Source organism: Chroicocephalus ridibundus, chromosome 4, assembly GCF_963924245.1.
Source record: "Chroicocephalus ridibundus chromosome 4, bChrRid1.1, whole genome shotgun sequence".
Taxonomy (NCBI): Eukaryota; Metazoa; Chordata; class Aves; order Charadriiformes; family Laridae; genus Chroicocephalus; species Chroicocephalus ridibundus.
This window is the reverse complement of record NC_086287.1, coordinates 62,460,421-62,476,015: the sequence shown is the minus strand read 5'-3', so window position 1 is coordinate 62,476,015 and position 15,595 is coordinate 62,460,421. Positions and strand designations below refer to the sequence as shown.

Sequence of the window (15,595 nt, the reverse complement as noted above, 5' to 3'; positions counted from 1 at the left end):
AATGTCTCGTACGTCCTCAGAGCATGTGGGAACGTAGTGAAGGCTTGCATAACTCAGAAGCTCTAATATTTTGAGTGTTAACCTTAATTGTAATGAAGCTACTTCTGATGCTCAGAGCAGAAAGTTTAATGCATTATTTATCCATAGATTTGTGGTAGCCACTTGCATGCATTTAATATAACTGAGACCTTGTTTTTAGTCAGTGCTCCTGGGCTTGTTCTGGTTACTTTGGGGCATAAGAAAGTTAATAGTTAGTCCAGTGCTTTTGTAAATATCAAGGGTATCGTTGAATGCTGACTTGGTTAACCTAATGATTTTTTTTTTTCAAACCATTGGTATGTATGAGTTGATTAAAAAAAAAAAAAAGCAGAGGCTTCTTAAATATAGTCTGTTCTGAATTAAAGGGTGTGGTGTTGGCTTTGAATGAGCTTGATGCAGCAACAAGCATGCAGCAGTTGGTAAATAAAGATGGATTTTCTTTTGTTCTGCTGGTGCTTGCTGCTCATTATTCTCCACTTACCCCGTGAGCTTCCCAGGGAGTGGCAGCTGTTTCTGATGTTAGACACTCTATCAGTGGTAGACAGCTCCAGATTCGGTGAGATACTGTTGTGGGGAGGAGAGGAAAATAAGCTAACCCTGCGTTATTGTAAATCCTCAGTAGAATTAACTTTTCATGAACCAAAAGAGTTTTGTGTTTAACTTCGTCTGAAATATTCAGGCGTAAGCGTGCTTTGCAGCATGTGTTACTGTGAAAAAGCTTTTCTGGCATGAGATGGATTTACATTCTAAGTGTGTGTTAAGTATTTTAATGTGCAGTGTGTGGGGGCAGAGACAAGGCAATAAAGGGAAATCGGTCTATAACAATCTTCGTGTATATTTCCAGATATATACAGTTTGGGAATCTTTGCAATTTGGAAATTGCTGGGAGTAAACAGAATGGTACATAAAGATTTTAAATAATAAAGCTAGCAAGCTACAGAGGAGTCTATTTGGTTCCAGGATTTTATATGTAGGATTTATAACCCATGCTTTTGCTTTCCTGTCTCTGCAGTGTTAGCATTCTGTTACTGAAAACAAAGAAAGCTCTGCCAGGGCATTACACAAGCAATGAATCACAGAGGAAAAAATGTTTTGCTTTGTAAATTGTTCACTTTTCCGTGGTGGATCATTATTATTATTATTTTTAGTGTTGTCTGATAGAATTTGCCACACATGCTTGCATTTACTGTACTCGGTACAGTTCTTCTAGTGTGACTACATAACTACTAATATTAGTGACTTCAGGTAACTTCTTGCTTATGATTCGTAAAAACAAAACCACAACAGGAACAAAAAACACAGGGCAAAAATTGAAACAGCTCAGTTCACTCTTCAGGCATTACAGCTTACCGAATATATCAGAGGCAGGAAAAGGTGTTAATGTTCTTCAGTCAGCTTTGTCCCAGCAGTTCCACATAATTATTTTTTGGCTGTATTCACAAACTCCTTTTCTGTGTAAAACACTCGGATTTGCTGTCGTGATCAGTGTGGTCCCCCTCACAGGTTGTTGGAAGTTCATAATGTTTTAGCTAATCATAAAAATATGAACTCTTAAGAGTATGCACTTTGTACCTTTTCTTGATGACTGCGTTGGTGAATCTGTGTTTCAGAACTTCTGTAGAGGAACGATAGTTTGCTCAGGCTTGAGTGTAAAATTATCCTTATAGATTGTGTGATCGGGAAGCCACACACCAGGTGATGTCTTGCCACTTCGCTGCAAGATGCAGAAGTATAACCTCAGTGTCTTATATAGTAAAATTCATACCACAGATGCAGCAGTGCACCTCGTACTGTCCTTGGCAAGAGCAATAATCAATAATACGTGCGCTTGCGATATTACGACATTCATTAAGCTCCAGACATGTGGAAAAAGAAGTTCAAAATCACATTACTTATTTGCAGATGAAAAAGGTGGTTCAGGAACCAGAACCAGCCAAAGCGCAATGAATGAGGGAAGCTCTAAGTAGAATGCTCTTTGCAAAATGCCTGGCAGTAATGAAATCTTTGATTTTTTTTTTTTTTTTTTTTTTTTTTTGCACAAAAAGAGTGAAGAAAGAGTGAGTGTGGAGGAGGATGCTATCTATGTATGGAATACACCATTTTAAAGACTGTGATTAATCCTGTTAGATGATGTGTTTCTAACAGAGAAACAGATTGGTGGAATAAAGCTGTAAGAAAGTATGAGAGCCAAACATAAGCATCTAATCTAAGAAGAAGAGTCTCTTGTGACAGTACAGTGTAATTTTCTGTAAAATTATGCATACTTCACTGAAAATAATCAGATAATAGTTTCAGAATCTGCAAAAAAATAAATGTCTCCTCTGTAAATACCAACGGGAAAGACGTGTAGCGTAGATTAAGGAGTAAGGGAAATTGAAACTCTTGATGTCTTGCTCCCCTTCAGATATTTTTCACCCCATCCAATCTGGATTTGGTCCTAAGCGCAGGTATGATAAGGGGTATGTGATGGTTTCTAGGTCTCCTGGGTCTCCTTTATGCAAGAGAAGAAAATACCAATGAGTCAGGTACATAACAGTGCCTTCCAAAATTGTGATAGACTGGGCAGCCGCCTCCCCGACCTGCTTCCCTGGCAAACCTCTCGTCAAGAGCTGGGCCAAGCTTGCTATGTGTCTTCTTGTCCCTGTAGTCACATCTGTGGTGTGATAGTAATGAGATTGGAGTAATCTCGCTGATCTGGGCTGAGTTGGACTGATAATTTAAATGTGAAAGGCTTCATAATCTCCTACTGAGTCCAGAAAGTTTGCAGCTTTTAATTAAGGTCAGAATTAAAAAGACGACGACAAAAAAACCTTCTACATTTACTGCCTTGCTTATAAATGTTAAGCCGTGACAGCTTAGGTGAGCTCTTTGGAAATTCCTAAAGCGACAATGGCACTTTTTTATAAAGCCCTTACAGGTTAACATAAGACTTGCAGCTGTAAAGACGTCTCTAAAAGAAAAACAGAGAAGGTTTGTGCTCGTTCCTTTTCCTCTCATCTTTCTTGCCCCGCGTCCTGTTTCATCAGGGCAAATAGATGTTTTTTGCAGGCATGGCCACTGTTGGAAAGGTAGCTCTCTGTGACTCTCTCTTTGGTAACTCTTAGTTTTTTGCTTTAGATTAGAAAATTAAAAGCCTAATGAGGGCTAAAGACGTGAAAGCAGCAGCCAGGGGCGTGCATGCCCCTGGCCGCACGGTGTGGGTGTTGAGGTTGCTTGTGCTTCTGTGTGCAGGAGAGAAAAGTATGAGTTTGCATGGAGAAGAAATGACACAGCTGGTGCCCAAAGCAGGTTGAAACTGCACCGCAGAAGGAGGGGAGGTCTGTGGGGAGAGGAAGGAGGCAAAGCAGCTGCAGGGGAGTTCCTGGGGCAGGGTGCACATCGCTGGGAGAGAAATTACCGGCGGAGGAGAGCCGAGCAGCGGGAAGAGAGGGTGTTGAGCAGAGCCTGGGACAACGGGAGAGCAGCAGAAGGTTGCCAGAGCCGATAAATCTGGGGAGCCTTTTCTTCTCGCTGCTCTTGGTGGTTGTTTGAAGAGCTTGCCAGCAGATGAAACCGTGGGCAGTGGGTACCAGCCGCTGCAGGGGCAGCCTCGCGGGGTGTGCAGGCATGCTTCTGCTGCGGCAGACCAGAAAGAAGCTTGGCTCCTAGTCTGCTACCTTGTCTTCTCCCTGGTGTTGAACAAACAAACGGGAAACCATACTGGAAGGAGGAGGGTATAGCTGCTGCCCAGCTGTGGGCGCTTTGTAGTGACCACTTCTTTTTTCATAGTTTTTTTTTTTTTTTTTAAATCAGTTGTTGTTGAGGCGAGCAGAGCTGGAGAAGTATGGCTGGTACCCTGATTTGAATAGCACCTCAAGTGAGACTTCTGTGATTCAGCCGCATAGAAATGTTACTGCAGGACCATCTGGGACCTGGAAGCCCAGCTTGACACCTTGTAAAGCTGTTTGGGGTTCTGGAAAGGCTGTCTGAGAATACAATATGGGCAATGAGCAACGGGGGAAACTGAGGCACACATTAACAATGTCACCCGAAAGAGCCAGAGGTGGAACTCCTGTCTTCCTTCCCTGAAGCCCAACTTGAGTAAATCCAGTAAATAACTGAGGTTTTGATCAACTCTTTTCTTTTTATTCTACTGCTGGAGATTTTGAGCATGGCTGTAATACAGTTACGTGACTATTACCTGCGCAGGTTACTCAGATGAGCAGTAGTATCCTGTGAGCAAGGCATGTTTTCTCTGACAAAGAAAGGTGGAATCTCTTTGAGAGTAGATGTTTGTTTTCTTCTTTGTGGTGGCTATACATCATCCAGTGTTTTCCCCTTCATATTGTGATATATCATCTCGTGTTTCACGCTTGAGATGTTGTGAGAGGAGTGAGTGATGTTATGTAACTTAAGCAGAGAATTATCTTCTTATGTTCTAAAAGTGACTGTTGGTTTGATAAAGCAGTTGACTAATTAGTAAATTACCCATTGTTGTTTAAAATACTTGCGCTGCAAAATGTAAATGAAAAAAATTTCTCCACTTGTCAGTATGAAAAATGACAATAGCAAAAATAATACATAGGACATCTGCTCTGATTTTTTAAAAATTTAAAGTGCATTTAAGGCAGATGTTGCAGAATTGGAATGGAAATCGGAGTAGATAGAAGAACAAAACATAGCTGTTTACCTTTTATGAAGTCCCATTTTTATGGTTAACATTGCTAGCGATATCTGACTCAGTGCTTGTATTTTTCCCCTGTTTGTATCAGAATGAACTGAATGTTCTTAAAACTGCTGCTTTGTCAGGATGACATATAGTTTCAATAATTAAAAAAAAAATTTTGTTGGCGAGTCAGTATTGCAGGGTGTTTTCTGATGATCTTTCCCTTTGTCCATGCTTTCTTTGCAGGAGAATACATAAAAACATGGAGGCCACGGTATTTTCTTTTAAAGAACGATGGCACGTTCATTGGCTACAAGGAGCGACCGCAGGATGTCGAACAGCGGGAATCACCTTTAAATAACTTCTCAGTAGCTCGTAAGTGTTTTTACGTGCTCCCGTGTCCAGTTTGGGGTTGATGTCTTCTTGTAGCCATAGCGCCAAGTAAGCTGCATCGGTTAGATTTGAATCTGCCCGGAGTGATGTATCTGAACACTAAATGTGTTTCTTTGTGATGATAAAACGTCCCTGTGTTTTTCAGGAATGACTGTGATGTGGAGGTTTGCTGCTCTGCTTTTTTTTTTTTTTTTTTTTTTTTTTTTTTGCAATTTTCTACTAATTTACCATTTCTGGTTATAGATTAAAACAAGTTTATTTGTTAATATTTTGTATATCTGTTATTCAGCAAGTTGCTTTACAGTGAAAATTAACCCGGCCACATGTCTTGGTACTTGGCAGGTAGGCACAGCTGAAGCATTTCAGCTTCTCTTCTGCCACCAGATCTGGATTCAAGTGGCATTGACATAGGTCAAAGTTATTTGATTGTTAGCATAAGAGAACATGGAGTGAGCACTGCTTTTAATGATAGACACTCAGTTTTTCTTAATTTGGAACACAGAGCCATTTGTCTTCTATTAGAGCCAACAAAAAGGTTTGGAAATCATAACATCCCCTAAACTGGGCACTCCTTCCCATGCAAACATTTCTGACTTTGCTCAGGTGCTGCAGCACAGGGTGCGATAGAAGACTCTGAAGATAATTTCATTTTCTTGCTCATGTTTTTAACCTTTCGCCGTATACTTCCAGCTTGTATTTTCTCCCGTTCTTAATCTTTCCTACTTCATGATCTGCCTACGTCTCATTCCACCACTTAAAAATACATCATTGTAGCACCTGTTATGAACAATGATGTGTTCCGTGTTCCTGGTGACTGGTGGAAGAAGCAGAGTTCCCCAGAGAGAAGGATAGCAGCTTTCCATCTTCGTTACAGGGCAGCTTGAAATATATGGGGTTCATCTTTGTAGTTGACCTTTAAGCAGACAGGTTTATTTTGGAACACCCCGGGCCTGGAAGAAGGCTGGGCAGCACTAGGAATTAATGCAAATGTTCCTTTTTTTTCAGCTGGTAGCAACATATACCTGTTCTGACTGATGATGGGAATAAATAATGGACGTGCTGTTGCCTGGTGCCTCTGTGCAGGATGCCAAGAGTGCTTTGGGGTTTTTTGTCTAGTTTTAGAGAGAGAATTGTTGTGGTGTTTTCATTTCAGTAATGACACGGTACTTTCCTCTTTAGACTGGTATCTCCTTATGGATCAAGAAGGTAAAGAAAAGCAGCAGAAAGCCATTAATTCATAAATTAATTCAGTACTTGGTCTGTGGCCAGAGACTTTTAACAAATGCACTTTTTGCAGGACATTTCCATCCTATTGCTGCTAACTGCATTACTTATTCACTGCAGCTCAGTGCTAAGGATTAAAAAAAAACGTGTCCGTTGCCACCTCTTTGTCCAAGTTGCCTTCAAAAAAGGGTTAACTTAATTTGGTTTTCACAACAGGAATATGGTGCTTTTTTTGGCAGATTGAGCCCATCAGTCTTGGCATTTATAGATAAACAAGTTTGTTACCATGGAATCGGAGCATTGTCGAAAAAGACACGACACATGCCTATGGAGTAAGGTGTAGCCCCTGGAAGAGGGGCTGCGGGGAGGGTGGTGGGTAGAAGGATGTTCCTAGCAGTGGCTCTTGCCTGGTGAACCAGTGGCAGGTCGGGAAGGCCTCGATGATTAGTGGGGGGAGCCCTCCTTGCTAGAAGTCATGATTGTGGTTTTGGGCTCACAGAAGCAGCTGTTGCCCCACCAGGACTTAATTTCTCATGTCGGCACTGGCACGCAGTGCTGCCAGCACCTGATGTGCGGTTCCCTTCTGGGTACCCTCCACACTTGGTATCCTTTGGATGTGTTTTGCACCACAAGTTTTTCCTTTGAACCTGCTTGCCTGGTACTTTCATTTGGGTTAACTTGGCAAGTTAGCGTGAGTGAACTCGAGCTGCCCCTGGAGGAAGGCTCAGGCCAGAACGCAGCCTCCTGCTGCAGAAGCCTCCTGCCAGTGAAAGGTGGGGGGAATTTAGATTAAATGTTTTGTAAAAATTCATCCTTTTTTTTTTTTCTTTCTTTTTTTTTTTTTTTTCCAAGAAACCACGATAGCCCTGACTCTTTTGTTAATTAGTGAACTAGATTTTGTTTTTTTCTTTAATGAGATGGCAGGCTGTCTCTGTCAGTCTGTTCTTTGGAAGTGGTCCCATGTTTCTGATTAAAATCTTTACCCTCTTCTGCTGTAAAATAATGTAGGCTTTTTTTATCTTTGCCAGTAAAAGGTTTTTTTTCATGACTAGGGGACTCTTCTTGCTTGTAGCGTAAAATTCATATTAAATGAATTTGTCAACCCATGAGAGGTAGGAAATACTCAATTCAGGAGAAAACAGTGAAAGAAGATAATCATCTAATGATGATCTGTCTTTTCCTCTAACAGGTATGAAGAAAGTATTAGCAATAAATAGAGCATGCTTTCAATGTGCTTGAGTTTCTTCTCTCTCCTACACTAGCCTTTTCCTTACAGTTTGTGAGTGTTTTGATCATACATCTTTGAAAACTTGTTTCTAGGGCCCTGCATGGGTAAGGAGAGGCTCATTTTTTTTTTTTCCTTAAGTACCCTTTTATCCACCTACTTTTCCATTTAAAATAGCCATTTATGTATGTTTGTAATGATGTGTTTAGGGAGTTGATTTTGCCTGGAAGTTACGTATGGATGATTTATTTTAAAAAAAAAAAAAAGGGGCAAAACTTCCGAAAGGTGGTGCCTTAACTGTGTATTTAACTGAGTATTTAACTGTGATTTTTGGGTCATATTTGTATTCATGTACTGTACTTCAGCACTAGTAAGATAAAAGGCATTAATAAAGCCTGTGCTTAAATAGTTCTGCTCCGGAGACCCTGCAGATAAATAACCAATAGAGCTTGTGTTGTAAATCTGCGAGATAAGTAGCCTTCATACCGATTGTAATCTCGGATTATCATGTATGTCTGCCTATTAGGTTATAAGCCTTTAAAACCATATAGCTGAGAAGAGCAGTATATTGTGAAAAACCACATGGAGAGAGAGGCTACTCCTGTTAGAAAGAAGGGATTATTTCTCCGACTGTCAAAAAGGAGAGTGGACTGTGGTGGTTTTGTTGTACAGCTGAAAACGTAATTGCACAACAATATGAGTGCTCCTTTTGGGACAGGACTGGGTGTCTGCAGTCAAGCGTTTATCAGAGGGCACGGGATAGCCAGATGAGCGGACAGATTTTTTTGTCTGCTGTTTCAAGGGGCCACCTTAGTCCAGGTCTGTAACTTCGGGCTCCCAGCTCCTCACTTTTGCCATGCTGAGCTGTTTGGGGGCGAATCTATCTATCTGGTGCTAGCAGAAAAGAAGCACTTCAATATAATATTCCTGTTTGCCTTTCCAAAGTTTTATTTCTTCATCATTCTTCTTGCCTGATTTACCTTTTTTTTTCTTTTTTTTTTCTTCCCCTCCCCATCCTCTTCCTTAAAGAAGCCAAAGCAGGAATGGGAAGGATTCCTCCTTGACATTATTGTTTTAAGTGTGATGTCATTATATAGGGAGCAGAGTTTGACACTTCCATCGCAAGTAATCTGTCTTTTAGCTTAAGTGCTGGGGAAGCAAATATTGTGACATTTTAGAAAGTCACTGGGATAATACTAAGTGTCTTTCAAATACAAAATGGTAATTTACATTTGAATGCCTTGGTGTCTATTCCTGTTAGGAACAATTTCTCTGTCCTACTTATTTTAAAAGACCAAACGCCAGGAAAGAATCAAGAGGGTCTTTAGGAGCAATTTAAATCATTTTTAACGGGCTGCTGTTTGTAGCACTTACTTTGTTGCAAACGGGGAATACTTAGGTTGGCCTGTCTGACAGGGAAAACTGTCTTCGAAGTGGGTACGTGACCCTCTGCCTGTATTTGAAATGTGAGTATTTTTATAGCAGAACCCCCAAACATGGAGGGAATCAGACCTAATATACAGCATCTGTATCTGTGCTCTGCTGTAGTGGTGCATGTTGTGGTATATGATTGTAGAAGGCAAGTTTGGTGCTTCTCTATCTTGCCAACTACAGTAAAGAGCACAGAGTTGGTTTTAAAATTAAGAAAAGACCTACTGCTTCATCATTTCGTTGATAAAATCCATGTGATTGTCATATATTGGGAGAACGAAGTGGTAGCTTCAAACTTCCTGAAACCTATGTGGTACAGCACTTTGGTAAAGCAATTTGAAAATAAAGCCTTCTGTATTTCTTGATATGTGCTGTTATGATTGAGCAGGGTAATTAGACAGCATATTGTTCACTACACAAAACACTTCTATGTGACATACTTGAATTATAGTGGTTATTAACTGACAAATCTCTATTATTCATCTTGCTGTATGCCTTAAAGATTGCTGGATCAGCAAGCTTAACAAATATCAATGGACGGTGCTGATTTAGGGGAAAATTGGTGATGTTTAATTGGTCCCCTTCTATGACAGAAAATGCCTTGTGTGGTTTATTATGCTGAAATTAAATGGTTAAAGTTTAGAGTTCATGGCTAGTTGTAAATATCTGTGCTGCTACTTCAGAATACTTAACCTGAGGCACTAAACGTGAATCTAAAGTCTGTTTTAAAAAAAGTAAGCAAAACCTCTCAGTTTATTTCTTCATAATGTAGCATTTCTGGGTGAATATAGTAGAACAGCTCTGGATTAGCATGAGGTTAGAAACAGCCTGATTTTCTTCTTCGAGTCTTCAGCCAAAGTCAGTATCTGCTAGGGCTGCATCGTGCGGGCTCATAGAGGACAACCCCAGCCTTAATCTAATCATGTTAAGCAGACAAAAGTGGGAGACAGCACAAACAACAACAAAAAAGAAGAGCAACAAAGTTAAGGTGGGCGCTCCGGGAGTAGGAATGAGATCTTTTGAGCTGAATTGATCAGAACTGGGCTGCGCCAGCTCGCGGAGTTGTGTTCAGCTTTCATTGCCGTTCTGCTGAAGAGGATGGAGGTAGCTGGAGGGCTAAATACGGCGCTCTGCAAGCACGGCTGCGTCGCTGGGTGGAAGTTCTTTAATCTCGGTGAATGAAGGAGTGCAGTTTATCACACTAAAACCTTTTCATGACTCATTAATAAACTTTCTCTTATCTAATTGCAGTGCTTTGGTAGGATGCGTTATAACCTCAGCGTGCTATTAAAGAAAAATTAGATTTTCTTGCCATGAAAAATGCAAAGTTACTCATTGAAAAGCTTATAATTCCAGTAGCAAATGAGGCATGAAATATATTGCCAAAAATACAGCGCCCAAAAGCACTGGCGGTAAATATTTTATCTTGGTGCTAATTAAGAGCTTGAATTTAAAACTGAGCGTTCTAAATTTTCACAATAATAAAATTAACCTAACGATACCACTGTAGCCTTAGTAACATGCACTGTTATTCTGGCTGGATTCTGTCCTCGACTTGCACATTGCTGATGGTGGAGGATGTTCATAGCTCTAGCAGTAAGCAGAAATTTCTTCTTGCCTTCATAGTGCCTTTTTATTTACTTGGAAGTTGATTTAGAACCTGAAGATCAAGTAATAGCAAGCTTGTGGTTTCATTAACTGCAAGGAGAAGAGTTTAATGTAAGGAAAAAAAACCCCTCAATTATCTTTTTTTTTTTTTTTTTAACTTTATGTTTTTCTCCTGCTCACTTGGTTTCTTAAGTTGACTCTCCCTTAGCAGGAGCTGTTTAATTAGCATTAGTTTTTCTATTAATACAAATCTGAAAAATGCAGTGTTTTTGCTTTTGATGTTATTTCATTGATTTTCTTTCGTTTTTCAGATCCTCTGTTTTAGTGTAGTTAGTGTACCCTTAATCACGTGCGTTTTCAGGCCCAAATTTGAAGGATAAACACTCATAACATCCTACAAAGCTTGAAATAGTAGGTGTGATTAAAAAAAAAAAAAAAAAGAAAAAAAATAATGCTCAGTTTGAGAGAGAGCATTTTTGTGAAAGAAGCGGTGTTTTTGCTTGTAGCCGTATTTCTGTAGCCTTTTTGGGTTGTGCTTAAACACTGGCAACGATGAAAGCTGTTTGCTACGTGTCCATACAGCATCCGACACTGCGGCAGCTGTCCCGAAGGCGTTTTGAACGGGGTCTTCTCTGGGGGTGCCTCTGCAGTTTGATGTTCCCTCTAGTGTTTGAGGACTGGAAATGCTGAGTCTAATTTTCGTCAGGTCGCTGCAAAATGACCAAACAGTTGCTCTGTAGCAACTCCTTGAAAGCCAAGGACAGGGGTTTATGTCGGGAAAGTCAAAGGGAGGGATGTAGGGGCTTGGCTTTAGTTTCAGTGGATGTAATTGCTGCATTATCAGCTGACTTTGTCCGTGTGCTCTGCTCTGGGTGACCTTTGGAGTGTAGGACCTGAGTCTGAACGGCTTCTGTGTCATCACATCACATTTCTACTCACCTCTCTGGGCAGACCAAATGCGGAGCCTTTCTAAGCAGAATTTGATTTTGGTGCTGCGTAGATGACTATCTCCCAAGCTATTTATCGATTTCATCAACACAGTAAATTGTCTCAAGTCTCCTAAAGAAGTACTTGCAGAGATTTCTATGGCTGATTAATCGGAACAGTTTGCTAGATAAGAATAAAGACAAATGATTATTTAAACCTGCTTATGTACCATGACTCTTTCTTCCTTGATTGTGGTAGAGTGCCAGCTGATGAAGACAGAACGACCTAAACCAAACACATTTATCATTAGATGCCTCCAGTGGACCACAGTAATTGAAAGAACATTTCATGTGGAGACTCCAGAGGAGCGGTATGTTTCATTCATATTTAATACATAAACTACTTGCAAAAGCAGATGCAAGTGTTCAGCATTAATAGCGAGTCCTTTGCTGAAGCTCTTATTTATCAGATGATGTACGTCTGGACTGAAAAGCGACAAATAATTTTTGAGCGCCTCAGTTCTAGTGCGTGTTCTAGTATAAAAGGTACCTTACAGGGGATTTCAGGGAGTGGATTTTGAGTAGTATTTGTAAATGAAACGTTACTGGGTTGGGTATCCAAAATGGACAGGTGCAGGTGTGTACCAGCACACAGGTAGTTATTTCTGGAAACTTAAGGTTCATTTCTCACTGGAAATGTGGTATGTGAAATGAAGGGTTTCTGACCTGGGAGTTTCTGGAGGGGTGAGCACAAGTGAAACAGAGATTCTGGCAAAGTTGAGTTGTGTCAAAATACTGACCTTTTAAAGTCTTTTTAGGTACCTTGTTTTTAAAGGAAAAAAGTTGGTTGCATCATTGCTGATTGCTAATGTTTTATGCAAATTAGATAATAAAGGTGATAGTTATCTGCTGCAGGTGCAGATTTCTGCTTCAGCTGTTAGGAAACAAAGCTAAGAGCATGCATCCTGTGCTCTCATCATTGGAGAATTGATCTCTTACCTCCTGAGAGAACGGCGTTCCAGCACAGCTATTCTACAACTACAAAGTATTTAAATATTTACTTGCTCTTCAGGAACTAAACTTAAATTATTCCAGTACCATTGCCCTAGGGAAAGGGGTATTTTAAAACCCTTGTCCTCCCTAGATACGATACTGGCACATGTTTATTTTTAAGATCAGCAAATTCTACCTAATATTCTTTGTTCTTTTTTTTTGTAGCCTTTGCATGCACAGATTTAAAGAAGGTTCCTGTTTATTACTTGATCAGAAGAAGGTGAAATCAAATTAAAAGCAAAGAAAAAGAAACTGGTCCTTGTTTCTTTTAGTAGCTTTGTGGTCAGTGACCCTAAAGGGAGTGAATAACAGTTTCCACTTGGGGGAAGATTGTGTTTCAGTGTTGTTTTGTTCCCTCATAGCCAATTAAGTCAGCTTTGTGACACTTCAGGGCTCGGAGTGTTAGTCATCTCTGTTGTGGATGCTTGAGACATAAAAGTTGAGGGTGAAATTTTGATCCCCCAGAAATCAAAGATACTTCAGGAGGGCCGAGATCTCAACCAAGTCAGTATCTTAAAAGAGATGTGAAGGCAGATGTGCCTTCAAAACCAGTATTTGTTTTTTGAGAGAGATGGAGAGATAAAAATACAGAAGAAAAAGTTCTCTTTGTTATTGTGAATATGAAAAATGACTAGTAAATAAAGGAATGTGTTTGTGATGGTGAATGAAGTAGTCTGTGCTGGGAGAATGTTCAGAATGTTTAGCATTACCTTGCTGCCCCAGACAGGGCTGGAGGGTGCATGCACGTTAAGATAAAATCCAAAACGAACAATGCACGAGGCAGGAAAGACCTTATGTGTAATTGGTGTGGCTTTAATAGAATATTATGTTGGGTACTTTTTTCCGTGGACATTGCTTCCTCTGGGGAGTGATCTGCCTCTTCATCCATCACAAATTGAAATTCATATGTTCAGATACGATTTCTGTTTTTTTAAATAATTTCATAGAACCAGTGAAAAATTTGATACTGATAGGATGGAATGGCTTCACTGCAGATTGTGTGTAGAGTTGTTCAGCATTGGCTACTTCTGTTCCTGCCATAGCAGCAAAGTATTTCACCTGGGGTGTCCTTGGGAGAAGAGTTTAGCCAGTGCCCAGAAAATATCAACTAAACCACTGTGTCCCGTTCCCTACAGATACAAAAGATAATAAAATGTGGTATATTCACATAATCCACTGAACATATCTTCAGCCCCTGTATGCCTTAAAGCCTGTCCCAAAACCTTGTAAGCCCTTAGGAGTTGTATGGTTTATGTTCAATAAATTTGCAGTGAAATGAAGTGAAGGCCAAAAGCTTTCACTTCAGTAGTTTCCAAAGGTGTGAAATTTCCCAAAGGACACTGGAGTGGAAGTGGTCTCCATGGGAGTTGAAGGGGTCAGTAGTAGAGCACCCATTGCTCAAACAGCTCTGGAAACTTCATCGTAACCAAGACCTATGCCTACGATAAAATGTCAGTGCTTTTGCTGACATTCTGCTAAAATTTACACAGGAATTGCTGTACTTCTGTCATCATCTTTACAACAGAGGAATAACCTGGGTATCCTGGGCTTTAATACCTTCTCCTAGAACACCCCTTGCCATTAGAATTTGAGATATATGTGCGAAGAGGTGGCATAGTGCCCTCAGCAGTTGGATATATGTGTTTCAGTGCACCATAGGAATGGAGAAGCTGTGTTTTAATTGCTTTGTGCTGTGTGGGAGCCTTTTGCTTTTTGGTTTTGGCAAGTCTGGTTTTATTACGTAAAACTCAGTATCATCAGGTCTTATCTTGAGCTACTGACTGAATGCCTGTTAGGAATTCCGTTGTCTGAAAAGCCTCACTTTGTATCCAGACTGGCAGGACTTCAGTTGTCTCTTGTTTCTAGTATGATTAATGAAGATATATGTTAAAAGCGCCCTTAAAAAGGCATTTTTACAGTGCTTGAAAATGCACATAATTCATTGTATGTTGCTTTGATTCATCAGAGAGCATTAGTTGTTCTGCATTCCTTGGTGACCCTTGCTGTGGTAGATGGTAATCTAAAGTCACAAGTAACAAATGTCTCTGCTTATATTTTGCCAGGGAAGAATGGACAAAAGCCATCCAAACAGTAGCAGACAGCCTCAAGAAACAAGAGGAAGAGATGATGGATTTTAGATCTGGCTCTCCCAGTGATAATTCAGGTGCTGAAGAAATGGAAGTTTCTATGACAAAGCCAAAACACAAAGTGGTAAGTAAGCACAGCAGGAATAACTATTTTTTAGATCTTCTCAAACATAGACAAGAAGTAGCCACCAAGACACGTCTGTTCCCATAGGAATTACACAATTGGTTGTAGATGCAGTTTCTGGAGGAAACAATTGTCTGAGCTGAGCAGGTACCAGGCAAAGCCTGTCTGCGTCCATCGGAGTTCTGAGTTCAGGTGTCCTTACTGGATGGCTTTCAAGGCCAGCTCAGGTCTGGATTTGGTTTGCCTGTTTTCCTGTGGTACAGAGCCTGAAATTATGGCTCCTGCTGGACCGTGTGACTGTGTAAACTCCTTGCAGGCTGGTGCAAAGATACTCCAGTGGATTTGCAGGATTTAGTGTGGGTTCAGTGGATTTAATTGCTCTGGATTAAGGGTTTAGGCTAACTCCCAGAAAGCCGCTGCAGTGTCTGTCTATAGCATTCCTAGAGCTTGTTTTTTTGCATCAGGCACACCGTTGTCTGAATCCACAGGGCCAGCTCAGCAATGGCCTTGAAAGAAGTGTGTGCCAGAGGAGATCTTTGCCCTGTGGAGCTCTTCTAGGTATCTGTCTTTAACCTGTCTTCGCTTCTTTCTCCCCACTTATGGTCTCCTCTTTGGGTTTACAAAGTATTCCCACCTGCCCTTGTAAGAAAGAATTGATAGAACGTTCTCCCATGCAAATGCTATGTCTGTGGATTGTACCAAGGCACTTCTTTATGTTCTTATCACCTGTGTCATCCCCACCTACTTCCATGGGTTTGTTTCAGTTTTGGGAAAACCGATGAAGTTTTTAAAGAAAAAAGATAGACATGCACCAGTGTCAACACTAGGTATGTGTGGCAG

At 40.6% G+C, this 15,595-nt stretch overlaps 1 protein-coding gene across 7 annotated transcripts in view; it reads left to right on the top strand.

Moving 5' to 3' along the window:
- AKT1 (AKT serine/threonine kinase 1) overlaps positions 1–15,595 on the top strand; it is a 77,562-nt gene that overhangs the window by 35,848 nt on the left and 26,119 nt on the right. For all 7 annotated transcript variants that reach the window (XM_063333324.1, XM_063333327.1, XM_063333323.1 and 4 more), the window contains 3 exons: positions 4,931–5,059; positions 11,751–11,862; positions 14,608–14,755. In XM_063333324.1, coding sequence (XP_063189394.1) covers positions 4,931–5,059; positions 11,751–11,862; positions 14,608–14,755 — 389 coding nt within the window. The remainder of the gene's footprint in view (positions 1–4,930; positions 5,060–11,750; positions 11,863–14,607; positions 14,756–15,595) is intronic.